Source organism: Ctenopharyngodon idella, chromosome 20 (assembly GCF_019924925.1).
Source record: "Ctenopharyngodon idella isolate HZGC_01 chromosome 20, HZGC01, whole genome shotgun sequence".
NCBI lineage: Eukaryota > Metazoa > Chordata > Actinopteri > Cypriniformes > Xenocyprididae > Ctenopharyngodon > Ctenopharyngodon idella.
Genome location: NC_067239.1, coordinates 18,663,930 through 18,689,270, shown reverse-complemented (window position 1 = coordinate 18,689,270; position 25,341 = coordinate 18,663,930). Strand labels below are relative to the sequence as shown.

Genomic DNA, 25,341 nt, shown 5'->3' with positions numbered 1-25,341 from the left:
GACATGGATTTTATTGTTACTTTAAAGGGTTAGTTCACCCCAAAATGAAAATTATGACATTAATTACTCACCCTCATGTCGTTCCAAACCCATAAGACTTTCGTTCATCTTCAGAACACAAATGAAGATCTTTTTGATGAAGTCTGACAGCATTCAGTTCTTCCATAGACTGCCTTTGCAAATTGATCTTTGATGCTTCAAAAAGTTCATAAAGAGATCGGAACTAATAACTAAAAACATCAAATTATTTTATATATATAAATGTCATATAACCTTGATTGTAGTTATTTGTTGCATAATCCCATTTAAATGTTAAAAATGAAAATACTTGTGGATAGAATACCTTGAATTAGAAAGAAAATCATTTATCATTATGTTATTTTTGGGGGGGGGGGATAATTAACTATGATTAGATAATTAACTATGATTAATTATCATAATGACAATTTTCACCTGAGATTTGGAGCCAAATTAGAGGGGTGTAAAAATGACTTTAGAAAGATGGCAGCATCATTATTTTATTTTTACAAAGAGATTGGTAGGTCTGTTAGTAAAATCTGTTGACTTTAGCAATCTTTGTTTCATTATATGCCAACGGTGACAGTTCAAATATGGCAAAAAGCACTTCTTGTGTTTTTTGTCTCAAGTTTGCATGCCTGTAACTCAAGAAGTATTAAAGATATCTTAGTATCCTTTTAGATTCTGGTTCTTAAACTAGAACTTTTTGGTATCTTCATTTTAAAGGCCTTCGATGGTTCAATCCCAGAGATAAGGAGATCTTAATGCGGCTCCATGAGTAAACTGGTAAACTGTACACAGTTTCAGTGGTCAAAAATGTGGGTCACTTTGCATATACAGCTGATACTTTATACTTTTTTTCTTTTCTTTTTTTTTAAAGAGGAATATCTGAAGAACAAATAATGTTGAAACTAGAAATGTATCTCGTGTTTTCCTATCAACTTGCATTGAATATACCATAAAATTTGAGCCAGGGAATTTCCCGAAATTTGGTTGACCTGACACGAAATTACCCTATATTCAATATCGAAATTATGACATGCTATAGGTAGAGAAATGGCCACATAAAAACAAACATACGCGACAAGATTACAACGATTTGTCCGCAAATTAAAAGCGAAATGCTGTGTGGCAATCCACAATATATCAAAAACTACAGCAAACCACAACTGAGTGTTGACAGTGCATTGAAAATAGTGCGCCCTCAACGAAACGCGCTGCAGAGTATAAACAAAGTTTTGGTATAAACACATAACGTTACCTTGTATTTTCGAGACTTCCGTGATGCTTTTTCAGACGGCATCCTTTTTTGTGCATTTCCTTTTAGAACTTGAGCGATATGTAAAATAGTATCCAACGTTTCGCGCCTTTCACAATCCTCCACACAATTCCATGAACACTGCAACAGACGAGACATGACTTCACGCTCTGTGGCACCTTTTTTTTTTTTTTTTTTAGCTAGTATGTTCAAGCTATATGAATATGGGAAGTATTTATGAAATTCGGATGTACATCCGCTGTTGTTACTGTCACGTGACCTACCAGCGTCAGTTGCGTCGCTTAAAGGGTTAGTTCACCCAAAAATGTAAATTCTGTCATTAATTACTCACCCTCGTGCCGTTTTACACCCGTAAGACCTTCGTTAATCTTCGGAACACAAATTAAGATATTTTTGGGTGAACTAACCCTTTAACCAAAGCCACTGGAAGGCAAGCCTGCAACCTTTAGCCAAAAAAGCGTAACGGCTAATGCGGTACGCAGGGAAGGAGACCAGAGGCTGTTTTTTGAATGGATGTCAATGGATGAGAGGCTTCACTATGCTGATTAAACATCTTTTGTGGGGAAATAGCTAATCATTTAATTAATCAACAGCCTGTTTGCTAATCTTCAGCATGTTTTACACTAAACAATACTTTCGTTGGGAACTATATGTAGATTTTAGCTTGATAAAAATATATTTTTTTAAGAGAAGGCAGACTAGGGAATATTGCGACTGATGTCACTGCCATTACACGATAGGCTGAGAAGTGCCGCACGTGATTAAGTTAGCCGTTACGCTTTCTCCAATGGTAAGAGATACAGACCCTCTCATCTCTCTATAATATACAATCTCTGGCTTCACTGCCATTTATAAATCCTCTCCTTTGGCATCATGGAATAATAAAAAGTGTCCTTTGAATGCACAATTCAGAATTTTTGCGGAAGTAGTATGTCATCCAAGTACTTTTCCCCTACTGTTTTTTGAATACTATAGGTTCTGAGATGCTACTCTGTTGGCGCACAGTTTAGTACAGTATAGTAGGAATTTGATTATGGACACAGCGTAACCTTGGAATGCAGCAAAAAGCGAAACTTCCAGTCTCCCGCATTCATGTCTGTATACTGACGTCAATGGAATGGAAAAGTGTAAATAAAACAAATGTAGAGTTTTATTGTTAATTTTTTTGAGTAAGTTATGGATTTGTCAACAAATTATTGAGTAGCACCAATGGACACCAGATATATTAGCTTTGTGTGCTATTAAATTGTTATGAGAAATTCTAGAAATACAAAATGAACTGTATAGGCCATTGTAATCTGCTGTTCTGAAGGTTTTGATACTAGGCAGCCAATCCTTTCTGTAGGTGAAAGAAAGGTAAAGAAAAGCAGTTTAGTGATGCACTCCAATTAGCACAAGAGGTCATGTCATTGCCAAGGAGGCCAACAACAGAAAAAAAATACATTAAGGAAAAGGCACATGCCACTTCCCACATTGTCCTCAATCCCTTTTCTGTTGCAATTTAGCCTTCATTTCCATCTGCCATGTCTTATAAATATAACATGCTTTCGAGGTCTTTGAACAGAAACAAAGCATTCTCTCTGGAAGCAGGAACACACAGACCCCCTGCAGAGAAAGTTCATTTGAACTTTGGAATGGAAGATACATTGGACAGCTTCTTAAAACCATAAAACCCTTCTTTTTTTCTATTCGCGCCCTGGTTTAGGAGGCTGTGATGCTCTAGACCTTTGGATGGTGACAGGCCCAGACTGCTTAGATCCAGGGCTCTGTTTGATATCTGAGGCAGAAGTCTGTCTACACAATTGACTCCAGGCACAGAAATTGGGCCTTGATTTTACAAAGTGGTTACTGCTGCATTTTTGCAATATTTTAAAGGTGCACTCAAGTAGTTTTAAACAAAGAAATTAATAAAATAAAACAACTTAAAATAATCCAATCTTCTAGAAAATGTTTTTTATTTTACACAGAGCAGGTCAAGGCAATTTACAAAGCAAAAAACATGACATCTAAACAAAATAAGCAATCTTAACTATATAACAACATAAAAGATACAATAATACAAGGCCAAAAATAAAATTCAAGTAATAAGTTCATAAGAGCCAGTAAAACATAAACAAAGCATTTGGTACTGGAAAGAATCAAGGAAAACTGAATTAAAAAAAGAGGATATAATACAGGGGAAAAGCAAAAAGATGAACTTGGGACATTTAGCATTTAGATTTGACCTTGTTCTGTCTCAGATGGAGCCACATTTTCCACCTTGAGGATCCCAAGAGCCATTTGAGGGATTTTCTCCCTCTATGTCTGTCCAAGCATGTTTATTCCTTGAGGACCCCAATGGGCTTCAATGTGAGAGCAGCTTTTTCCATTCCAATGCGAAAGACATTATCATGGTAAATGGGCTGGAACAAGAAACGGCTCAATGTGGGAATCGTCTGCGGATTTAAAACTGCAAACTCAAAAGTCTATCCTCATTTTACAACAAAGGATTAAGGAAAAAGAGAACAAATGCATGCACATTTATATTACTTAATGCTTAATAGCTCTCACAGAAAGGGGACTTTCCAGAATGTTAATTTCGGTGGTTTTGTTCCACTTTTAAGTTAATGTAAAAACAAACTTAGTTATTTTTCATAATAATAAGCATTTAATCAGCTGAAATCATTATAAAAATCTATTACCACTAGACCTTGATTTTAAGAAAAGGACAATCTCTAGCAAAAGAGCAACAAATGCAGTTACAAACTAATTAATGCCACAAATTAAGACCAAATCATTAAGGCAATCAGTGGACCTCCAGGTAAGTAAAAAAAAGAACTTAATTGGCCACAAGTTCATTCAAGCTCAAATCAAATAATAATTACAGGCAAGTTTAATTAAAGCAATATTCCCACCCAATCACACAAAAGCAGCAATAAATATGTCCTTACAAGCTTTACAATCACAACGAGGTGCCTTACTGTGCTTCTTTTTTCAAATGATTTTCGGCGACCCAAGCTTTTTAATCAAACTGGTACCATGTCCAGTGCTTATCAGAGTACTGTGTTTTTTTACGCCTGCGTGATTTACACACACTCCTGGCACATTAATGACATGGGCTAGATTCAAACAGCATCCATATTGAAATCCATATTTGAAATGGTACAAATATACCGCAAGACAGGCCTCTAAAGTACACACAATGGTCAGGGGTCAACAGGCAGGGGAATTGGATGTGGATTAGCAAAACTGACAGGAGATAAGAATAAGTGCTCTCAGGCTGGGGATGCCGGAGGTCTGCTGTGGTACATTATACTTAAGCACAGACACACAGGTACGCTCATCAAAGCCAGAGCATGTGCATGCATTCACACTACATCTTGATTCTAACACAGGTGTTAGTGGCATGTATGGGTTTGGCGTAATAGATATCACAATGTAGTATGTTTGGTCTTGGCGGAATAGATCTGCTATGCTGCTGTTGCTGCTTTTATTGCTGCTAGCAATAGTACGGGACTTGCTACTGCCAATACATACATGACACGCTGCTGTGAGCAAATAAGACATGCTACTGCTGTATAATATTGTACATGAATTACACGTAGCAGATCTATACAGGTGGAGCTGGGGAAGGTGGAGGGTTTCTGAAGCGTGCTGCACTGCTAAGGCAAATGCTACTCATGTATTTGAAGGTTGAGCATGCGAGCTCATTGGCTACAGATACAGAAGGAACCAATCAGCTCTGTCCTATAGATAATGATGTGATTACGAGCAGGTTGAGTTAAAGGACCTATTAGACTGTGCTAGCTAGAGTTTCATGACAGAACTTATATATATAATATACATATATATATATACATATATATATATATATATATATATATATACATACAGTCAAACCAAAATTTATTCAGACACTTCGGAACATTTCATTCATTAATACAGTTTATTCACTATAGTTAAAAAAAAATGGTAATAAAATATGACAAGATCTCAGAGTTAAACTGTGTCAGAAAAAAAATAATCTTAATTATGCCAGATAACGCTTAGGTAAAACATGGTCAGGTCAAAGTGTCTGAATAATTTTTGGTCCCAAATTTTTATCAGTTTTACTGGTAGTCCACTGTATGAAGAATATTTGGGTATAATATGTCACAGTTTACTTTATTTTGCTATACTCTCATACATAAATGAACTACATTGTCCAGCACCCACTAGTAAAAATAAAAAATTATATCTAGTGTCTGAATATTTTTTGGTTTGACTTTCAAATAAATGCTGTTTTTTTTTTTTTTTTTTTTTTTTACTTTTATTTTCTTCACAGAATACTGAAAAATATGGTTTCCACAAAACTATTAAGCAGCACAATCGAGAATAAGAAGAAATGTTCCTTGAGCACCAATTCACCATATTAGAATTTTCAAAAAGTAATGCAACACACTATTACTGTTGTTTACTGTATTTTTGATCAAGTAAATGGGCCTGTATAGAGATATGAAAGATGAAAAAGACCATGAAACTTTTCTGCAATGCTTGCCTGTTGCCTGCATTTGCATTAAACCAACACAAGCTCTTATTGCCATGTGCAGATATGCTGAACACTTCCTTCAGATCTTGACCTGAACGAACTGTGCCATTAAAGCAGTTGACAGCTAATTGACACAAACAGTTCGGCAGTGGTCATATGAGAAAGTTTAATTAAGATTAAATTTAAAGGGAATCTGCACAAATACTCTGTTTGAGGAAAACAAAATAGATCGCTCCAGGCTGTCTTCAGAGCAGAGGCTAATTTGCACTGAAATGAGTCAGTAAACCCATTTCATCTGAGCTGGCAAGACACACCAAACAGTAAAAATGATATATAGTCTCCTTGGGTGTGAAAATATCTATTTCAAACTGTAAAGGTATAAACAGCTATCTATGATCTATTTGCATGTCATCTTTCAGACTGTTACATTTTTTGAGTATATTGTTTGTACAATATTGTTCTATTGCAGGGTGCTCCTAAAGTAACCCATTTTACTCAGTATAGCTGGCAGCCCAAAAGGTCTGTTCTTTCACAATGATGTACATGTACAAAGAAGGAAAATATCCAAGCCCAGTCTACACCGCAACTAAAAATGAATTTAAAAACTATTTCCGCAGGCTAAGAAAGGCTATATTCTCAAATGGGAGTCACAGCAACCGTTGCCATGCATTTGATAGGCACATGCTGCCTCTGATGGGATTAATGCAATAGGCGTGACAGGCGGCACATTGGCTCCTCACAACAAGGAGCAATTAACCCCGCTACTATTCACCCTTACATTTCAATGTGCCAGTAAAAGACAGATACCTCACCCTGTCACCGCTATGTGCCAATCAAACTGTATCCACCAATGCATACTCACAGTTTGTACTGTCACTGCAGGAAATAAGCCTTGTTCATTGCAAATGACTTCCCATTGCTTGGTTCAATGCTTCAGCTCCCCAATCAAGGTGTCAAGTCAAACTTAATCATAATGGAAGCCAATGCTTTGAGAATGAGCATTCTTGCAGTCCAAAAGATAAATGCATGTACAGGCATGAGCAGGAAATATGCTCAACATTAAAATGCAAAACAAAACACAGAGAAAAAAAAACATAAAACAATGGTTATTTGCTTGTGGAAATCACATTTCTTCACAGTACATAAAAACAGCAGAAGTTGAGCTGAAGTAGTTAGAATAAACTATGAGTTTGTTGTTTGTACAGCTTTTTCATTATTTAATGCAATAATACACATATATGCACACTGATATTTGGCTAATGTTTCATAAACAGAAAACATGGTTGGTGTGGTTTTATATCACCATTGTCCTGCTCATTTTATAAGTGTTTTCCCATTTATGGTAGTTTTAAATATAAATGCAAGAAGTAGCATTGTGACAGAGGATGGAATTGAAATACCACGGACTCCACCTCCATTTTGTCCGTTTCTGTTGCGCATATTCAGAGGGTGACGGAGAACTCAATCACATTCAGAGCCTGGGGGTTGGACTGTCTGCTTTTGAACCTGCCTTCCCCCATCCATGTATGTAATGAACAGAGGGAAGCAGAAACAGAAAGAGATGCAAGGTTCTCACTGTAGAAGACCAACAACTGGGGGATGTGTAGAAGTTTAGGAATGACGGGTGATCAAATTCTCCGGAGCTTTCTGCAGGAACAGATTCTGTGTTTTCCTAGTCAGCGAATTTGACAGGGTCACTTGGTGACTCTCAGTGACACATTATGACATAAATGACTAGATGTCTTCAGAGAGACTGATTAAAACATCTCGATCCATTTGATGAGACCATCTGCTGAGGAGAACAGGAGAGAGCAGGTGGAATAACCCACCAATGGAATTACTCATAAAGGGAATTTACCCTGTTGGCCTTTAAAGCTCTCAGGTCTCTTCTGCGTCACTAATGTTATTCTGTAGACTCACATTGCCTGAGAGCCTAAATGAATCACTAAACCCTGTATACCATCATTTAGAGTGCTGAAAACCTGAAGGAGCTCAATCTGTGGTATGATTAAATTTTCAAATTTGTTTTGGCTCCAGCCATCTGTGTAGGAGCATCTCTTCACCGGGCCTCTTGTGACCAGTAACAATTTAACAAGTCCACAGTGAACGATTGCTTTAATGTCAAGCCATCATTACTTTACATAGTCTCTTCTCCTGCACATATGAAATGATCAGGGGAAGATGTGATCTTTTTCATCTTCATAACTTGTACAGTGTTATGGACATATCACATTATACACTACCATTCAAAAGTCTGAGGTTGGTAAGATCTCTGAAAGAACTCTCGGTAGCACAACTGAACTCTTTTATGCTCACCAAGGCTGCATTTATTTGATTAAAAATACAGTGAAAAATATACTGTAGCTTTGAGCAGTAATTACTGGGGTATAAGCGCTTTAAGGCCTTCAAGCAAGGTGATGTTTTAATTAGCAAGTCTGTAATCATCTTGATCATAGAGAGAAATTACCATTTACAGCCAATACAGGCAATTTACCATAGGAAATATATGGTTTATAAAGCTTTTTAACAGTTATCGAGGTTAAATCAAAAACCTAGGACTAGTTCACCAAAGTTGGTTTTTGAAATAATCTCCAATATTTAACAAATGACTCGATGGACAGCGGCGGTCCTAGAGGCAAAGTTTCTCAGAATAAGGAGTTCTACCATGGGGTATGAATAGGCGTCGTGGGTGTGTGCGAAAATTCGCGTGATATACAATCTTTTATCCACGTGAAAAACACGAAGGCGCCCCCCGGTGGCTGATTTCTTTTGAATTTCTCACAGGCCTCTAGAGCCATGATTCAAATAGGCCCGGTGAGTTTCACTCTGATCAGCCTATATTAACCTTGTCTGACAGCTGCTCAAACTTCATTGGCCACCGCTGGCTGTGTTTTTTTGAGATACGTGAATGTCCTCAATGGCAGTCTTGGCATTTTGGACAAAGAAACCGCATGCCAATTTTCAAGTCAATCAGACTTAGGGTTGCGTAGTTATAGCCATTTCTTATTTTTTTCCATGTTATAGCATCACCAAGTGGTCAGTCGCCGCATCCTTTTTCACACGACCACAGAATGAGCTCTTACATATGTACGCCGAGTTTGGTGAAAATATTTCTTTCCGTTCATGAGTTATAGCCATTTAAGTAAAAGTGGCTCCACCCACTTCGAACGTATTGGCAGTCCTTAGAGACCGTGAATCGAAATATCAACTTTTTTTGGATAATTATTGACAATCAGACTCCAGGAAATCTTGCTGCACTGGTCTGGTCCCGATTGGGCCAAAAACTTAGGACTAGTTCACAGAAGTAGGTTTTTCAAAAAATCTAAAATACGCCAGTGTTCAAGAAATCGATCATTGAAATGGTGCTCATGAAACATTATTATTAATATCAACATTTTTATTGTTATCAGTGTTAAGAACAGTAGTTTTACCATCATCCTGCCATTGTGTCTTTCCTTTGTTTTAAAAATCCGATCAAGTGTTTACATGTACTTATTGCCAAAAGTATTGGGACACCCCTCAAAATCATTGAATTCAGGTGTTTCAATCACTTCCATGGCCACAGGTACCTAGGCATGCAGACTGCTTCTACAAACATTTGTGAAAGAATGGGTCGCTCTCAGGAGCTCAGTGAATTCAAGCGTGGTACCGTGATAGGTTGCCACCTGTACAATAAAGATTTCCTCACTACTAAATATTCCACGGTCAACTGTTAGTGGTATTATAACAAAGTGGAAGCACTTGGGAACAACAGCAACTGAGGAGTACAGTGCGCAGAAGTCGCCAACTTTCTGCAGAGTCAATAACTACAGACCTCCAAACTTTGTGTGGACTTCAGATTAGCTCAAGAACAGTGCATAGAGAGCTTCATGGAATGGGTTTCCATGGTCGAGCAGCTGCATCCAAGCCTTACATCACCAAATGCAATGCAAAGAGTTGGATGCAGTGGTGTAAAGCACGCCGCCACTGGACTCTAGAGCAGTGGAGACGTGTTCTCTGGAGTGACGAATCATGCTTCTCTGTCTGTTAATCCGATGGACAAGTCTGGGTTTGGCGGTTGCCAGGAGAACGGTACTTTCCTGACTGCATTGTGCCAAGTGTAAAGTTTGGTGGAGGGGGGATTACAGTGTGGGTTTTTTTTTTTTTTTTCCAGGGGTTGAGCTTGGCCCCTTAGTTCCAGTAAAAGGAACTCTTAATGCTTCAGCATACCAAGACATTTTGGACAATGTCATGCTCCCAACTTTGTGGGAACAGTTTGGGGATGGTCCCTTCCTGTTCCAACATGACTGCGCACCAGTGCGGAAAGCAAGGTCCATAAAGACACGGATGAGTGAGTTTGGTGTGGAGGAACTTGACTGGCCTGCAAAGAGTCCTGACCTCAACCTGAAAGAACACCTTTGGGATGAATTAGCGCGGAGACTGTGAGCCAGGCCTTCTTGTCCAACATCACTGCCCTACCTCACAAATGCGCTTCTAGAAGAATGGTCAAAAATTCCCATAAACACACTCCTAAACCTTGTGGAAAGCCTTCCCAGAAGAGTTGAAGCTGTTATAACTGCAAAGGGTGGGCCAACTCCATATTAAACCCTACGGATTAAGAATGGGATGTCATTAAAATTCATGTGCATGTAAAGGCAGGCGTCCCAAAACTTTTGGCAATATAGTGTATATATGGAAGCACAGATACTTATCAATACAAATCAATTACAAATCTTATCAATTGTTAGAAACAAGAATTATGGAATTAATTTAATCTTCCTGTGCAAAATGTTTTAATGTGACTTTGACTCTAGACTTTATAACAGAAAAACCTCAATGTTCTTTCAAAAGAAAATACTTATAAACAAATCTGTAGACACATTGAAATAGCCACATTGCACAAAGAATTATAAAGATGAGACATTCTTTTTATTCATAATTTTATGTTAATGCAAACTTAAGAGTCTATACATGATTTTTAAAAAGGATAAAAAAAACTGTACAATATAAAGCAGGAACACTGATAAAATGTCATAGACATTGAAAAATTCTAAATGCTTGGCAAATTTGTTAAACAAACTATTAGTAGAAATCACAGACTAACATATAAAACAAAGAGAAATATTAAATTAATTTTACAAAGTACAAATAAAAGATGTCATGCAGCAACTTGGAAAAAAAGCCTGAGTCTTTTTTTCTCTCTTTTAAATAAAGAATCATTCAACAACAGCAACAAAAAGAACTTTGTAAAAAAATAGCCACAAATTCTACTTAAAAACTTTTGCAAATTCAAATAATCTCTTTTAATTGTTTCTTTGTGAGAAACAGCAGTCACACTTCTCTGCAGAGACACTTTAAGGATTAACATGACAAAAAAAAAAAAAAAAAAAATCAAACATCAGAGGCTGAAGATAAATCACTGGACACAGTGAGGAGGAGGTCCTGTGCTGTGAAGTTGTCAACAGATGATAGCCGTTTGTATATTCAAATATTTTGAAGTTCATTTTCAGCGAAGAAAGGCAAAATCTTTTGAAGTTCAGGTAGATACAGTGGATTTGTTTACCATGTTAAAAGAAACCAGCTTAACGCTGGATGTTGCATGATCAGAGAAGAACAGACACATGCATACATTACAGTATGATGCATACAGCACACACTGTAATTACAAAGTACAAACTCACTTCGGTTTGATGTCCTGAGAAGTGTTTGAGACGAGCTCTAATTTCTGATCTGCCACCATCTGCAACAATCAGTTAAAGTAGTAGAACTGGATCCAGGGAAAATGGTCTGAGAGCCAATCATTATGCAGAGCATACTAAATGAGATAGATGACAATGTCACAGCTTCAACATCTTTATCCAATCGAGTGACATCACATCCGTCAGGGGCAAGCACATTTTTCTTCATGATGCTAAAGAAACACTGCATGTTAAAGTCGAACAGTTCTAATTGTGGTAATTTAGATGTCAGAAAAGGCAATAGTACGGGGAGTTTTTTCTCAACTTTTTTGTGTTTATTACCTAAAACTATATTTTTACACACTTTAGCTTTTATAAATACACTATACACTGCACGGCAATGTAAAATACTTTGTTTTTCAAAGTGTACTTGGGAAAGTTGGTCTCAATAATAGCACCAATCATAAAACAAAGACAGTTCTTGGGATTTTTTGGTTTAAGGCACTTCCTGGTAACGTTAATGAAGATCTCAGGACACAGTCTTGCTGTTATTCTGTTCTGTCTCTTTTTTTCCTCAGCATTTCAGGGAGTTTCTAACTATGCTTGTTCAATACCTTCACTTGTTGCATTGCTCAAAGCAGGACAGTTTCAATCCCAGAAAAAAAATTATGTTCTTCCCACAACTCGCAGCTAAACAATGTCTTGTTTTGTTGTCTCTTAGACCTCCATTTCTTGTTGTCCACTCTGTCCTGGGATCGCCGGCACTGCAATATCGAAGCAGGTCTCCATCATTACACGAGACTTGCATAGGTTGACACAAAACTCCAGGTCTCCTGTGGCCTGAGCCAGAGCCTCCAGGTAGGCCTGCGACTCCTGGTCCAGATCAGGGTCCACATCAACTTATGGAAAAAAGGGTGAAAAATGTTAACAAAATTGTTGATAGATAGATAGATAGATAGATAGATAGATAGATAGATAGATAGATAGATAGATAGATAGATGATAGATAGATAGATACCATCAAACATCTCTACAATAAATAGACAATTATTGTATGACACAATAAGGATGTGGTTATGCACCCCCACTGACACACCTAGATTGATAATTTTATCACTCAAGACATAAACAAAAATCTATGCAGGTGATGGTTGGTTGATGTGGGAGATGGGCTTGCAGAAACACAGTCTTCATTTTACTGGGCTCTGAAGAGGAGCTGATTTATACAGCATGACAGCCCCAATCATAGCTTTACCCAAGACAGCAGTCACAGATGAATAGTAAACATCACCTGGCCAGTGGGCAGGTAGTGATTGCAGAAGAGAAAAATAATACCTTATTGATTCAAGAACGCACACAGACACGCATATACACTCGCTCTCTCCATGCGCCTGCCATTTTCTCTACATTATTCTTTTATGTCCTGTGATTTCTGTTTACAAATGTGTGTCTTCTAGCAAAGCAGAGACAGATACTTTGCAGTATCAAGGTTCTTGTATTGGTACTTTGTAATAGTTGTTATTCTTTTTTATAACTGAAGCTGAGGGGTGAATACAGAATAAAACAAAAGAGAGAATCAGCACAGCTTTTTTTTTTTTTTTTTTTTTTTTTTGCTGCTGGCAATGTTCCTTTTCATTCTCAGTAGAAAACAATATTAATAACATGATTCAGATTTGATACTGAAAGCTTTTGAATTTGTTTGAGAAAGTCCTGAAATGCAATAATAAACCATTTGCTGAATAGTGTGCTGTGGTGATTTTGGTCATTGTTAACCTGAAGGTTAAATGTAGTAAAGTTCAGAGTTCGTTCTTACAGCTAACACTGTGTCTAACAGCTTAAGGCTGTCTAGTTCAGGGTTGCCAGGTGTTCACAACAAAACCCGCCCAATTGCTACTCAAAACTAGCCCTGTTTCAGGGGGGGTCCCCTGGTAAAAATTGTGTTACGAAAGGTAAAATCCGCTTTTTGACAGAGTTCCCCTGGTAAAATTCACATTCAAGGGCTAAATATCATGTTATCTGGGGTCGCTTCTACGTGCGGACATGAAAAACAACCCGCAGCATCAGTGTTAATGAAACCCAATTCCGTGGGAAAACCGCAGGCTTGGCAACACTGGTCTAGTTTCATCATCAGATGTCATGCCCACGGACTGTTGGCTGAACAAAATTGGAAACACTTCAATTGGAGCTTTGTAGTCGTCATCTGATTGGTTGAATTCTATAGGATTTCCAGGAGACGTGTGTTGCGTTCTTTAACAGTCCACCTGGAAACAAGCCTGTTGTGCCGGCAAAACCTCCCTCATGGAAGAAGAAAGCTGCCATGTTTACAACTGTGACAATGAGTCTTTATCAGGATCAACTGAATGCTGTATTTTCAAAAGTATGTCTAGTATGTGAAGTGCACGGCATAGACTCTTTAAAATACGTCCAAGAGTTTTACACGCCGGTCTAGGGACATCGACATTACATTTTCACGCCCCTAAACATGACGCTGAATAAAGCGAACTGTGATTGGTTGCTTGACATGTCAGTCAGACAGCCTCTGGACGGTCCTTGGCCAATGAAAGCTGCTATGGAGTCCTAACCTTCTGTAGTCAGTCTGAAGGTCTGGCTATGTGAGACTAGAGGTTGTCTACACTACACTTCTTCATGTCAGAAGTAGCGCAAGTGCTTGGAGTACATCAGAAATAGAACAGGGCATCAGTTTACTATCAGGGATTTGTTGTGTCGAGTCGTGCTGCTCATGTCTGGTGTAGACACGTGTTAAGCTTTGAAGGCAGCAACAGCAAATGAGAATTACAACTACAAAAACCTAAACAAATTATTTTAGAGTTTAGGTTTATGGCGAATATTCTGGAAAGCCAATTTCATCCATTTTTGCCATACATTTAGGCACCAATTCACAGTAGGCAAATGCTCAAGACATTTCTGTGAATGCACCATTGCTTCATCATTTTCTTGTAAATCCACTGGCACTAAATTCAAACACTAAAATTAAAGGCCTAAAGGGAGCCATTAGTCTACATCACATTACTGGGAAACTTATGTTTTTTAAGATGCATGGTAAAAATTCCAAAAGAAAGTCCTTTTGGCTAAAAGCATGTGAATTTGTATGAACACGGAGTGTTGCTCATGTATACCACACCACTAAGTTTAGTCAAACAAAAGTGTAACAAAACAAACAAAATGTACACACTTTTTTGTACACACATTTTTTTGTGATAATTGTCATCAGTATTGAACAGCACACATATTGTAAACATGCCATGGTAATACTTGACTATCTTCAGTGTTACATAAATCAGGGGGTTTCAAACTGGGATTAAAATGTGGTGGAAAAATAACATAGGTCAGGCATCAAAGTTGACTTGTTAAAGGGTTAGTTCACCCAAAAATGAAAATAATGTCACTTATTACTCACCCTCATGTCGTTCCACACCCGTAAGGCCTTCATTCATCTTCAGAACACAAATTAAGATATTTTTGATTAAATCCGATGGCTCAGTGAGGCCTGCATTCACAGCAATGACATTTCCTCTCTCAAGATTCATAAAGGTACTAAAAACATATTTAAAATAGTTCATGCAAGTTCTACCTTAATATTATAAAGCAACAAGAATATTTTTGTGCGCCAAAAAAACAAAATAACGACTTTTCAACAATATGATGGGCCGATTTCAAAACACTGCTTCGGAGCTTTACGAATCGAATCAGTGACTCGGAGCGCCAACGTCACATGATTTCAGGAGTTTAGCCGTTTGATAGGAGATCCGAATCACTGACTCGATTCGTAAAGCTCCGAAGCAGTGTTTTGAAATCGTCTCATCAGTATATTGTTGAAAAGTCGTTATTTTGTTTTTTGTATTCTCGTCGCTTTATAATATTAAGGTAGAACTACTGAACTCGCATGAACTGTTTTAAATATGTTTTTAGTACCTTTCTGGATCTTGAGAGAGGTAATGTCATTGCTGTGAATGGAGGCCTCACTGAGCCATCAGATTGAATCAAAAATATCTTAATTTGTGTTCCGAAGATGAATAAAGGCCTTACGGGTGTGGAACGACATGAGGGTGAGTAATTAATAACATTATTTTCATTTTTGGGTGAACTAACCCTTTAACTTCAAATATTAAATATGCTTTTCAAAGACAGAAATCAACATGTTATTTTTATCAAGTTTCAATAGGTCTTTATACATGAAATATATATTTGCCATAATACCTTAAGAAGGGGGTCTCTCATAAAATCCCTGACACATTCAATAATAATACACTTGGGAACTTACATTCTCCCATCCATTTGCTGGGGTCCAGCATGAGACGAATCTTGGCATCCTCCAACTCCTTTTTCAGCTTCTCGTGCTTGGCTCTTAACTCCCTGATCTGCTGCTGCCTCTTCTCCAGCATCCTAAGACGGGCGTTGAAGTACTGCAAACCCTGCAAGTGTGGGACAGTAGCGTGAGTTGTGCACAGTGAACCACAAACCCCTTATACCTATTTCAAGCACCTGCTAGACTATGCACAGCCTCCTCAGGGCTGATTTAAAGTGCCGTGGCTTAAGCTGAATTGATTCAATGCTCTCGCTAACCTGTACAGAGGATTTAGGTCCTCAGCCCTTTGGTCAGATTAATTAGGGTCAAGTTGCAAATAAAATTAGTATCCAGGTTAAACACTCACTGGTCTTTTAGCGGCACGTTTGCTTAAGGGACTAAAAAGTGAGATCAAGTTCAAGAAAAACTGGTTACTGGAAGTTTGAATTACAGGATAGATTCCTCCTGTTATACGCATTCTTTCATTGACAGGTGGCCAGAAGAAAAAAAATGAAAATGAAATCACTTTTTCTTATTTGCAAATATGTGTTTTGTGAACTACGGATGAAGAAAAACTCATTCAAGCTGTTCTTACTATGCCCAGGGCCTAAAACTAACTTTTTGCCACGTCTGCTAATGGCCGGTGACTTGTACCAGTCATAAATATTTTTTACTGGCCATGAAACTGTTTTTGTAAAAACAGGCTGTTTTGACATAATTCTCTATTCCAATTTTGATACCACAGCTAAAACTACTAGCCTAACTAAAATAAATTTAAAACAGTATTAGACAAGTAAACAGTCAGTAATAAAATAAGAACAAATAATCAAATTACAAGTGAAAGCACAAATAAATACAATATAACAAAGATACAAATCAAATAAACAGTGCTTTTCAGGTTTTTCAGAAAGGTCTGACAGTAGTTTTCAGGTACAGAAATTTAATAAAGTAAGCAAATGTAAAATAACATACATAGCTGCATAGTCTTCATTGTATAAATTAAACATCTTTAGTATTTAATCATTATTAAAGTTACAAAAGTTATTCAGTCAAGAGCAGTGAGTGAATTTTTCTTTGTCCATTGTTGTTTGATTAACATTAAAAACACAGACAGCAGCAGGCATATTAGGCTGCTGTCACTTTAAGAGCAAACGCACGGATCTATGGCTACATTTACACTGTCAGTCATAGCAGTCAGACTGAAATGGATTTCCAGAAATATGATTTGAATAGGATTTCAAACCACATATGAAAGTAGCTTGAAGCGCATTTTTAAAAATCGCATTTCATGTGATTTTTGGCCATTCAAACTTGCTAAATCTGATCGGATTTCAATCGGATCAGCACAAAAATCGGATTTGGACTGACAGTGTGAACGTAGCCTAATACACTGATACTGTACACATTCGTTTACTTTCTCAAATGTTTACATCCACTTAAGACATAACAGACTATGTTTAATTTTTTTTTTTTTTTTACATAATTCCCTCAAGTGCAAGAAGATGTGAAAGAGAGCTCAGTTTAGTATTCGTGCGCTATCTGAGACGCGGATTCTGAGCACACAGACACGGTTTGGTTGTGAGCGCACAAAAACTTTCCACACAACGTGCGAGTGACGAAATGAGCTCTGTTTCACATGCTTGAATGTTTAAATTCTCAAGGCTTAAACTTTCGTGATGATGCAGCACTGGTCAACTGTCCCAAGCGTCGTTCACGTTTGTTCACATTCATGCATTGTTAGAATTCATAAAAATGTTACCGGTCAACTGGTGAGTGACACCGTTTCATATACTCGCCAATGCCGATTTCTACTCGCATTTGGCGCTTGGTGAGTGTTAATTTTAGCCTATGTATGGCCACAGCAAAGATTTAATTTCACGAAACATAAATAAACCTAGCAGTTATACAACCTCCTACACACACACATACATACAGATTTGCATAAAACAAGAGGGTGAACAGCCTAATTCTTCATGAGCAAACTGCCAGACTCTAATATGCGAGCTGAGATCATTTTTTCTTAATTGAAAATAAATCAGAGCGGCATTCGACTGAGTTAATATCTTTTCCTCTCGTCTTCTCCACACAATTGACTGTGTGATCAGGGTTAGAAACTCACAGAGAAATGGTTAATGACCCATAGACACGCTGTGTGGAGTGGGCCATAAAGACCGATCAGGCGGGCCACAGATTGTGGAGCCACACCTCATTCATCACGGCACCCATACGACCCCTCCCCAATGCTCTCTCTCCTTCTATCTCTCTCACCATCTCTTCCTCTTCCTGAAAAGACCTTTACTAATCTTTCCGCTTCTTTCTGCTGTACAACACCAGTCATCCTGGTCTAACTAAAGCTATCAGTGCAATCTAAAATCAATTAGCCAACATAAGTAATTGTCACAGAGATAAGCTTCATTCCTGACAACTGCACTTGTCACAGGATGTGAGAGAAATCAGAGCTAATGCTCTGCTGCTTATGAGTTTAGCATAAATGAAAAACTGATTTTACTCCATCATACTGGAACTGTGCCACATGCTGAACTCTAAAGTGAAAGGTATCTTGAAAATCAATTGTAGTTTTGTTTTACAAAGAATAAATATTACTTTTAAAAGTCAGATAAAGGGGGAAATATCTACTCCACTTCTAATAGCATATTAGCCTCATGCTAACACTTATAATTAATTAAAAATATATATATATATTTTTTTAACCACTGCCTTGGCATTGCATGACATAAAACACATTCAGTTTATTTTTCATTTCTCTAGACTTTTGGTATATACTTCAGAATTTAACTAGAATGAGATTGAATTCATTGGGGGAAAAACACCAGTACAAGGCACAACATACAATATAGAATGCATACAAATAGCATCTTACCTCTGCCAACCCTTCTTTGCGTCTCTGAAGGCGTTCCACATCATCAATCTCGTACACTTTGATCTCAAAGGGCTCCTTCATAGTACCCCCCAGTGGGGGTAGATCAACCCACTGGCCTGCTGAACCAACCTTCCTGCCCAGAGAAGAGGTGTCTGGCAGAGGAGCAGGAATCAGACGCCGTCGCTGCAGGCCTGAAGGGATCACACAGGGCAATGCGCTTCATGTGGGCCGAAGATGAATAGCAGACTTTGTGGGCATGCTTTTAAATACTATATGTATGAGGCTTGCAAAAGGTGAAAACTTTTAAAGCAAATGTGATTTTTGAGTAACTGCAGATTAAACACCAGATATGCTTTATAAGCTTGGATTGATAAATCTAAATGAACTAAATAAACTGACTGGCTAGACTGAATGCTTTACTATTATTTATTAATAGTACAATTTTACAATTTTACAATTGTTGCTTGTCAAACTGTACTGTATTGTCCCAGTAGTATCTTTGGTAAAAGCTATGGCACATTGTGCAACATCAATGGTCTTTTATATCAGACTGTATGATACACATCATAGTGGAGAATTTGGACCCAATTGTCCTATCATACTGGATGACCGTAATATAAAAGTCATTCTGTCAAAATCGTGTGAAACCGTTTTGAGGTTGAAAATATTAACCAATATTTGTGGTCCTCTGTATCAAATGTGTAGATAGTTAATTGACAGATACATTAAACATTTTAAGTATAGAAACAGTCAATTGCAGAGACTCTCCAATCTAACTTCTGAAGGCCATCTAATAAATTAATCTTAAATTGATCACCATAAATAATGTCCAGAGTGACTGACAGTAAAACCTACCATTAGATCTCTTTTTGGGAGATTTTGAGGCCTTTGTTCGACTGGACGTGGACACTCCACTCTCACTCATGGAATCATGGGCAGAAGATGCACTGCCTGTGGTTTCACTGTCCCTGATCATGCTCTCATAGCCACTGCTGCCTCCACTGTGATAAAAAAGTGCAGTGCGCCCCATGGCAGGGGGCAGTTCACCACTAAGTACACTGCTGTTGTCACTACCGTGGCCGCTACTGTAGCGCTGTGGACGGCGAGGGGCAGTGATTTTGCTATATGGAGAGGGTAAACAAGCTGCCAATGGCATCTCGCTGGAAGTTCGGTCATCATTGTTGCCATCTGCTTGGTCAGAGCCCCTGAGGTTTTTCTTGGAGCTACCAACTGCTAATTCACTGACCCGACTGTTGGCTGCACGAATCGCTTGCTTTGTGCCCATAATAGTGCCCCTTCCTTGTTTAGCACTGGAGCCTGTGACAGAGCGAGTTGGGGGTTTTCCAGTTGGAGGTAGACTGGTGTTCCGAGCAGCTGAGACAGCAAGGAACTTGGTGGAGGAGCTAAGGGCCTTTGAACCAGTACTCGACAAGGACTTTCCTTTGTTGCCATTCCCAACAATGGCTCTAGGAGTTATACTGGCCTTTATCTGTCCAAGCTTACAAATTCCGCTAGTAGATGGAGGGGAAGTGGCGGTTGGTGTAGATATGGAACAGGAAGTCCCAAGTTTTGGCACCATTTTAGTAGATTTGCCAGTGCTACTGATACTGACATTACTGTTCTCCCTCGAGGTTACTGGTTTGGAACCCACTGAGGTTAAGCTATCACACCTTTCAAGGGACATAAGACTACCAAAATGCCTTCCATTGTCTCCTTTAGCACTATGTGATCTGAGACTAGAAGCTGTCTTCAGGCTAGATGACTTAAAGCTAAAGGATTCCCCCCTAACTCGAACATCAAAGTCCTCCTCAGAAACCGATGCTTTGGAGGAAGACAATCTTGTTCCATCATTACCCACAGACTTTAAGGCACTAGGAGACAACAAAATTCGTGTTTTCTGGTCAAGGCTTGACTTTCGAACAGGTGGAGCAGGGGGTGACATGCTTCCAGACTTAGGAAGCATACTACCCTTCTGTCCATTAGCTCTCTTTCCTAAGGACGAGAATTTTAGGCTACAAGTTGTGTGCAAGGCATCATTACCCCATTTCGTCTCAGAGGAGCTATGGGGCACTGAGACCATGCCGAGAGTGGTGGCCCCTCGCCTGAGCTGAGGCATCTTGCTTAGGTCCCCTTTCTTAAAACTGGCCTTCTCACAACCATCCACAACCCTTTGAGATGTGGACGACACATGCATTTTGGGAGGGCGAGGTACACTGTTGCTATTCCCGCTTGTCTTTCTAAATGGAATCCCACTTGTGCCATTTTTTGGTGGTTTACTAACAGAGCTAAACTCAGAATTCCTGGCTGATGTTAGCCCACTACTAGTGTGGGTCAACTGTTCATCTATTCTGCTACCTTGGCGTTGTAGCTCATGGGTGTAGCTATTGCTAGAACATGCAATTTGGGTGCTCTTCCTAGGGAGTGTAGAAAGATATGAGATCTGGGCAGACTGTGAAGTCATGAGTCTATTAGATTTGATTGACTTTGGACCACCGAGGGATGCTTTGGTACTGTCATGAGAAAGAGGGCACTTAGAAATGGCCAATTTGTCAATGGTTGCAGAATCATAGTCTTGTTCTGAAAAGCAAATTCCACTGTCACCCAATGGACTATTTGTTCTTTGCTGGGAGAAAGACTCAACTTGTAAACCACCAGGTAAATCCATCATGGAGCTGCTGACCAGTCCCTTGCGCACTCCCTTTGATGAGAGGGTCCTTTCAGTCTCATCACTACTTGGGGTACAGATATTTGTCTTGCAAGACCAGGAGCTGATTGAAGAGTGTGCAGTGGCATGTCCATCTGTAAATTCCTCTTGTGACTTGGAAGCAGCACCTTGGTTCAGCTGGGACCTGTTCATCTGGCATGTGTAAGCATCAAACTCATCGTTGATGCTGCTGATAATGCTAACAGGCCGTGAGTGAGATGCCAGAGCCTGCAAAGAGCAGTCGCTATTGAAGCTAATGATGCTGGAGGGTCTCCCATTGTCTGGAACCAGACCAGCAGGCAGCTCTTCGACCACTGTAAACACCAGCTCATCCTCTCCATTAAGCTCCACCGGCTGCTGCAGTGTAACTGTAGTCCTTAAAACATCCCTATCAAGGCACCTGTTCCTCAGAGTAGCACGTAGGTGGCTCACCTCCATAGGACTTCTACTGAGGTTATGGAATCTGTCAGTAATTGGGGAGTCATTTCGTTCTCCCTGTCTTAGGGCTTGCTGGCTCATACCCACTGGAGGTGTCCGTGTGGCTAAGCCACACTCTGTTTTAAGAACTGAGGTCTTTGAGATGTTCTGTGAGGAACAGGGTTTTTGTATAGGCCCTCTACTAAAGACTTTCTCTCTCACAACAGGCTCTGAATCTTGCCTTAAAGTCGTGTTAATTTCAGATACGGCCCCATGTTGCAGGTGTGGAAGCTTTTGAAGAGAGGACTTGTCGGTCCTGGATGATACAGAAGCACCTTCTGACATTTTGTCCACTCCACTTTTTGAGGCCGTCTGTTGGCCTTTTCCTTCACTGGTGAAAACAGATGTGCTTTCACTGCCATCAATACACTCAAGCCGTTCTTGTAACTCTGCAAAGGTGTTGCATTTGAGGTGGTCCCCATCAGATTTAGGTCCCTCTTTCACACGCTTCTTGTTTAGGGAGGGAATGATAGGAACAAATGCTGGAGGGCCTTCATTGTCGCTGAGTTCACGGTCAGAGATAGGGGCCCCACCAGGCCCCACATAGATCACTGTATCACACGAGTGCTCACTGCTGGAGGAGTAATCTGGGTCACTGGATAACACTGAAGGGTGGTCTGGGTCAAGAGCCACAGTCCGAGGATAGAAGGGTCTTCGTCTGATGTGTCCCTCTTCACAGGAGCTCTCCCCTCCAGAGGAACTAGATGCATACTGAACAGAATAACACCAATAACCACATTGACATCAATATACTGTATCTTTGCAGATAGTTCATTCATAGCATGCAATAAATTCAGAGAGGCATTCCTTTATGAAACAGCCTGTCAATATCAACAAAGGTTAAAAGTGCACATCAAAGGAGAAGCTAAAATTGTTGCCAATACTATGCACAAGGCAGGGAAAGGATTTTTTTTAGATCAATAAAATATTAATATATTCTGTCAAAACAGCTTAATTATGGTGAAAATTACCTGTGTGATGGGAAAGGTTACATGCTGTTCTCCCTTTGGAGCAAATGCATTGATTACATTTGTTGATTACATGACATAGGTCACTGAGAAATTTTGCAGTTAAATTATCACTTTATCATTTGTTCCTCTGACAAAAACCAAATCATTATTTAAATTGTGGATGGTTCTGATGAATAAAAGCCAAAAACTAATTTAGGAAAATAACAGTCATGATCTATTCTAGAATGTATACAGACAATAACAAAATGTGGACAAAATTCTGACAAAAATAAATACTTTTTATGTTTTCATTATAATAAAGTCAAAAGAAACTTTTAAAAATATATATAAAAAATATCTGGAAAATATTATTGTTAATTCAAATAATTATTAATTCAAACATAGTTATATATTGTTTTCACAATAAAAATTGGTCCAAAACTTTTTTTCATCATCTTCTACTTAGAATAAAGTTTAATGTAGTCTTATACAGTAACCTTAGTAACACAAATCAGTGCTTTGTAAAGTTGTTTTTAAAAAAGACCATGAATACACAAGCATACATAAATGATCCATATATCAATTTGAATTACATACCTTGGATTTCTTCTTTCTCATGCGGTGAATACGGGAGGCAAGCTGCACAGTGGTAAGCGATTCGGCATAATTGGCTGGCGAGTCAGAGATGTGGGCGATCATGGTGGTTCTACAGTTGATGTTGCCCAGCGATTCCCTCAGCAGCATGGTAAGCTTGCTGTCTCTGAATTATACATCAAAAAATCTTCTCGTTAGCCAAAAAGGAAGCTAGGTCTTACAACGTTCTGCCTCTCTCCTTCTAAGACCACTGAGAGGTTGTCTTAAAATAGAGGATTATGAATCATACTTGAATAAAAGAAATCCCTCCTTTTGATGCTCACTTTTTTAGTGACCTGATTTGGAGTGTTTATTATTATAATATGTTGTGGAGGATGTCATTTTCTGAAGCTACATTTAAAAAAAAAAAAAAAGATACAGATTCCTGCTCGTGCCATTGTATTTACTATCCCACCTTCCGGTAAGTATTCCTTCATTTTCTTTCAGCATAAATCTGTTATTCCTCGATCCACATTTCTATCAATACATCCCACCTCAGTGCAATTCACACTGGCTGCCTTCTCTCTCTGCAAAGCTGGCTAATTGGCTTCATTGATCTCAGGAGGGTGAGAATGAAACCCTTGCAGATGCAGATCAGGAGGACTCAGTGGTAGATCTGTGACATATTACTACCATTAACAGAGATCTATCATCTCCCAGTATTGGTCTGTATTGATTAATTGAACCACAAAACTCATACCTGTATGGCACATGCTTAGCTCCATTGGCCAAAGCTAGGATGACATTTCCAAGGGCGCCCAATGACAGACATTGGCCTCTCCCTCCATCTCGTGTTTGGCTCAGATCAGACTCACAACTGCCTAAGTCCAGAAGGTGCAGACGGCTACGATTTCCAGACACTGCAATGTTATACACAGCCTGTTAAAAAAAACTTAACTTCTAATGTCCACGTAAAAAAAAAAAAAAAAAATCTTTAAAATCCCATTTAAACACATAGTTTGACTGTTTACAGGGCACGTGTCTATATTCCAAATCCCTAAACATTCCAGAAATATATAAAAAGTGTACACATCCATGACAAAAACATGTAAAGCTCCATTTTTACAAAGACTTCTGTCCTGTTTAAAAGAGTAGTGCTTAGTTTCTGCACCATCAGCAGTACCAAAATATCCATTGTTAGGCAAACAGCTAATTTTGCTACTGTATGTCTGGCCACTCAAATAAACAGAGCGTAACTGTTAAAAAAAAAAAAAAAAAACAACCTATGAATGGTCAGTTGTCTCTGTGCATTAAGCTGAGAAAGGGGAAAATATTTTGTTATCAAAAAGGCCACCGGTCACATTGTTGCAGGGGACCTTATGAGATGACAGTTGGATATAACATCTCTGCTAAGTGGTGATTCAATATTCTTGGCAGTCCATCAAACAGCAAGCAATAAAAGTAAGTACAGCTAGTTAGATTATAGTCCCATGTAGGTCACTAGACTAAAATTCATTCAGGATCATTACAGGAGATGCATTTATTTCACACTGAGATTGAGGCCATTAACCTCACGTAGGCATGATTTACAAAGCCAGCGCTCAGAACTGAAAGCCTCTGTGGAGCAGGAATGCAAACGAGCTTCTCATTTCATGCTGGGATCTATAAACACCTCGGCAGAAGAGACTCCAGCCTCATTACATATTAAAATCTATTCTGGCTAGTGTCAATGGCCAGCACCCAGCCCGCATTGCAGTCACGGGAGTGCAATACTAATGATCATGCTAATGTTGACATGCTGATTTGACAGGATGGCTACGCCCAGTATGAAAGTGTGCTAACCCTTCTTGTTAGCATTCTCGTAGAACCGTTATCGGCAGGACTAAATTGAGGTAACAGATACTCTCTGTGAACATGGAGAGCATGATAATGGAAAAGTCAGGTATCTGCCTCCCTGGGTAACAGTCTTCTCAAAATACTAATGATGCA

The 25,341-nt window shown here is 38.9% G+C and overlaps 2 protein-coding genes across 2 annotated transcripts in view; both read right to left on the bottom strand.

The window, feature by feature from the left end:
- Positions 1-9,567: 9,567 nt before the first annotated feature.
- LOC127502836 (kinesin-like protein KIF26A) lies at positions 9,568-24,248 on the bottom strand. Its single transcript, XM_051876240.1, has 6 exons — positions 24,113-24,248; positions 23,377-23,539; positions 19,504-22,540; positions 18,649-18,839; positions 15,744-15,894; positions 9,568-12,360 (listed from the first exon to the last, which is right to left on the bottom strand). The coding sequence occupies exons 2-6, from the start codon at positions 23,521-23,523 to the stop codon at positions 12,179-12,181; spliced, it is 3,708 nt and encodes a 1,235-aa protein (XP_051732200.1). The 5' UTR covers positions 23,524-23,539; positions 24,113-24,248; the 3' UTR covers positions 9,568-12,178.
- LOC127502837 (kinesin-like protein KIF26A) overlaps positions 23,995-25,341 on the bottom strand; it is a 65,488-nt gene continuing 64,141 nt past the window's right edge. Inside the window, exon 10 of the mRNA XM_051876241.1 lies at positions 23,995-24,272. Coding sequence (XP_051732201.1) covers positions 24,007-24,272 — 266 coding nt within the window. The 3' untranslated portion in view covers positions 23,995-24,006. The remainder of the gene's footprint in view (positions 24,273-25,341) is intronic.

Coding starts and splice junctions, on each gene's coding strand:
- LOC127502836 (XM_051876240.1), bottom strand. CDS start 23,523: ATGCTGCTGAGGGAATCGCTGGGCAACATCAACTGTAGAACCACCATG. Junction 18,840..19,503: donor TCCCAAAAAGAGATCTAATG/GTAGGTTTTACT, acceptor TGATCCCTTCAG/GCCTGCAGCGACGGCGTCTG. Junction 15,895..18,648: donor GCAAAGAAGGGTTGGCAGAG/GTAAGATGCTAT, acceptor CCACACTTGCAG/GGTTTGCAGTACTTCAACGC.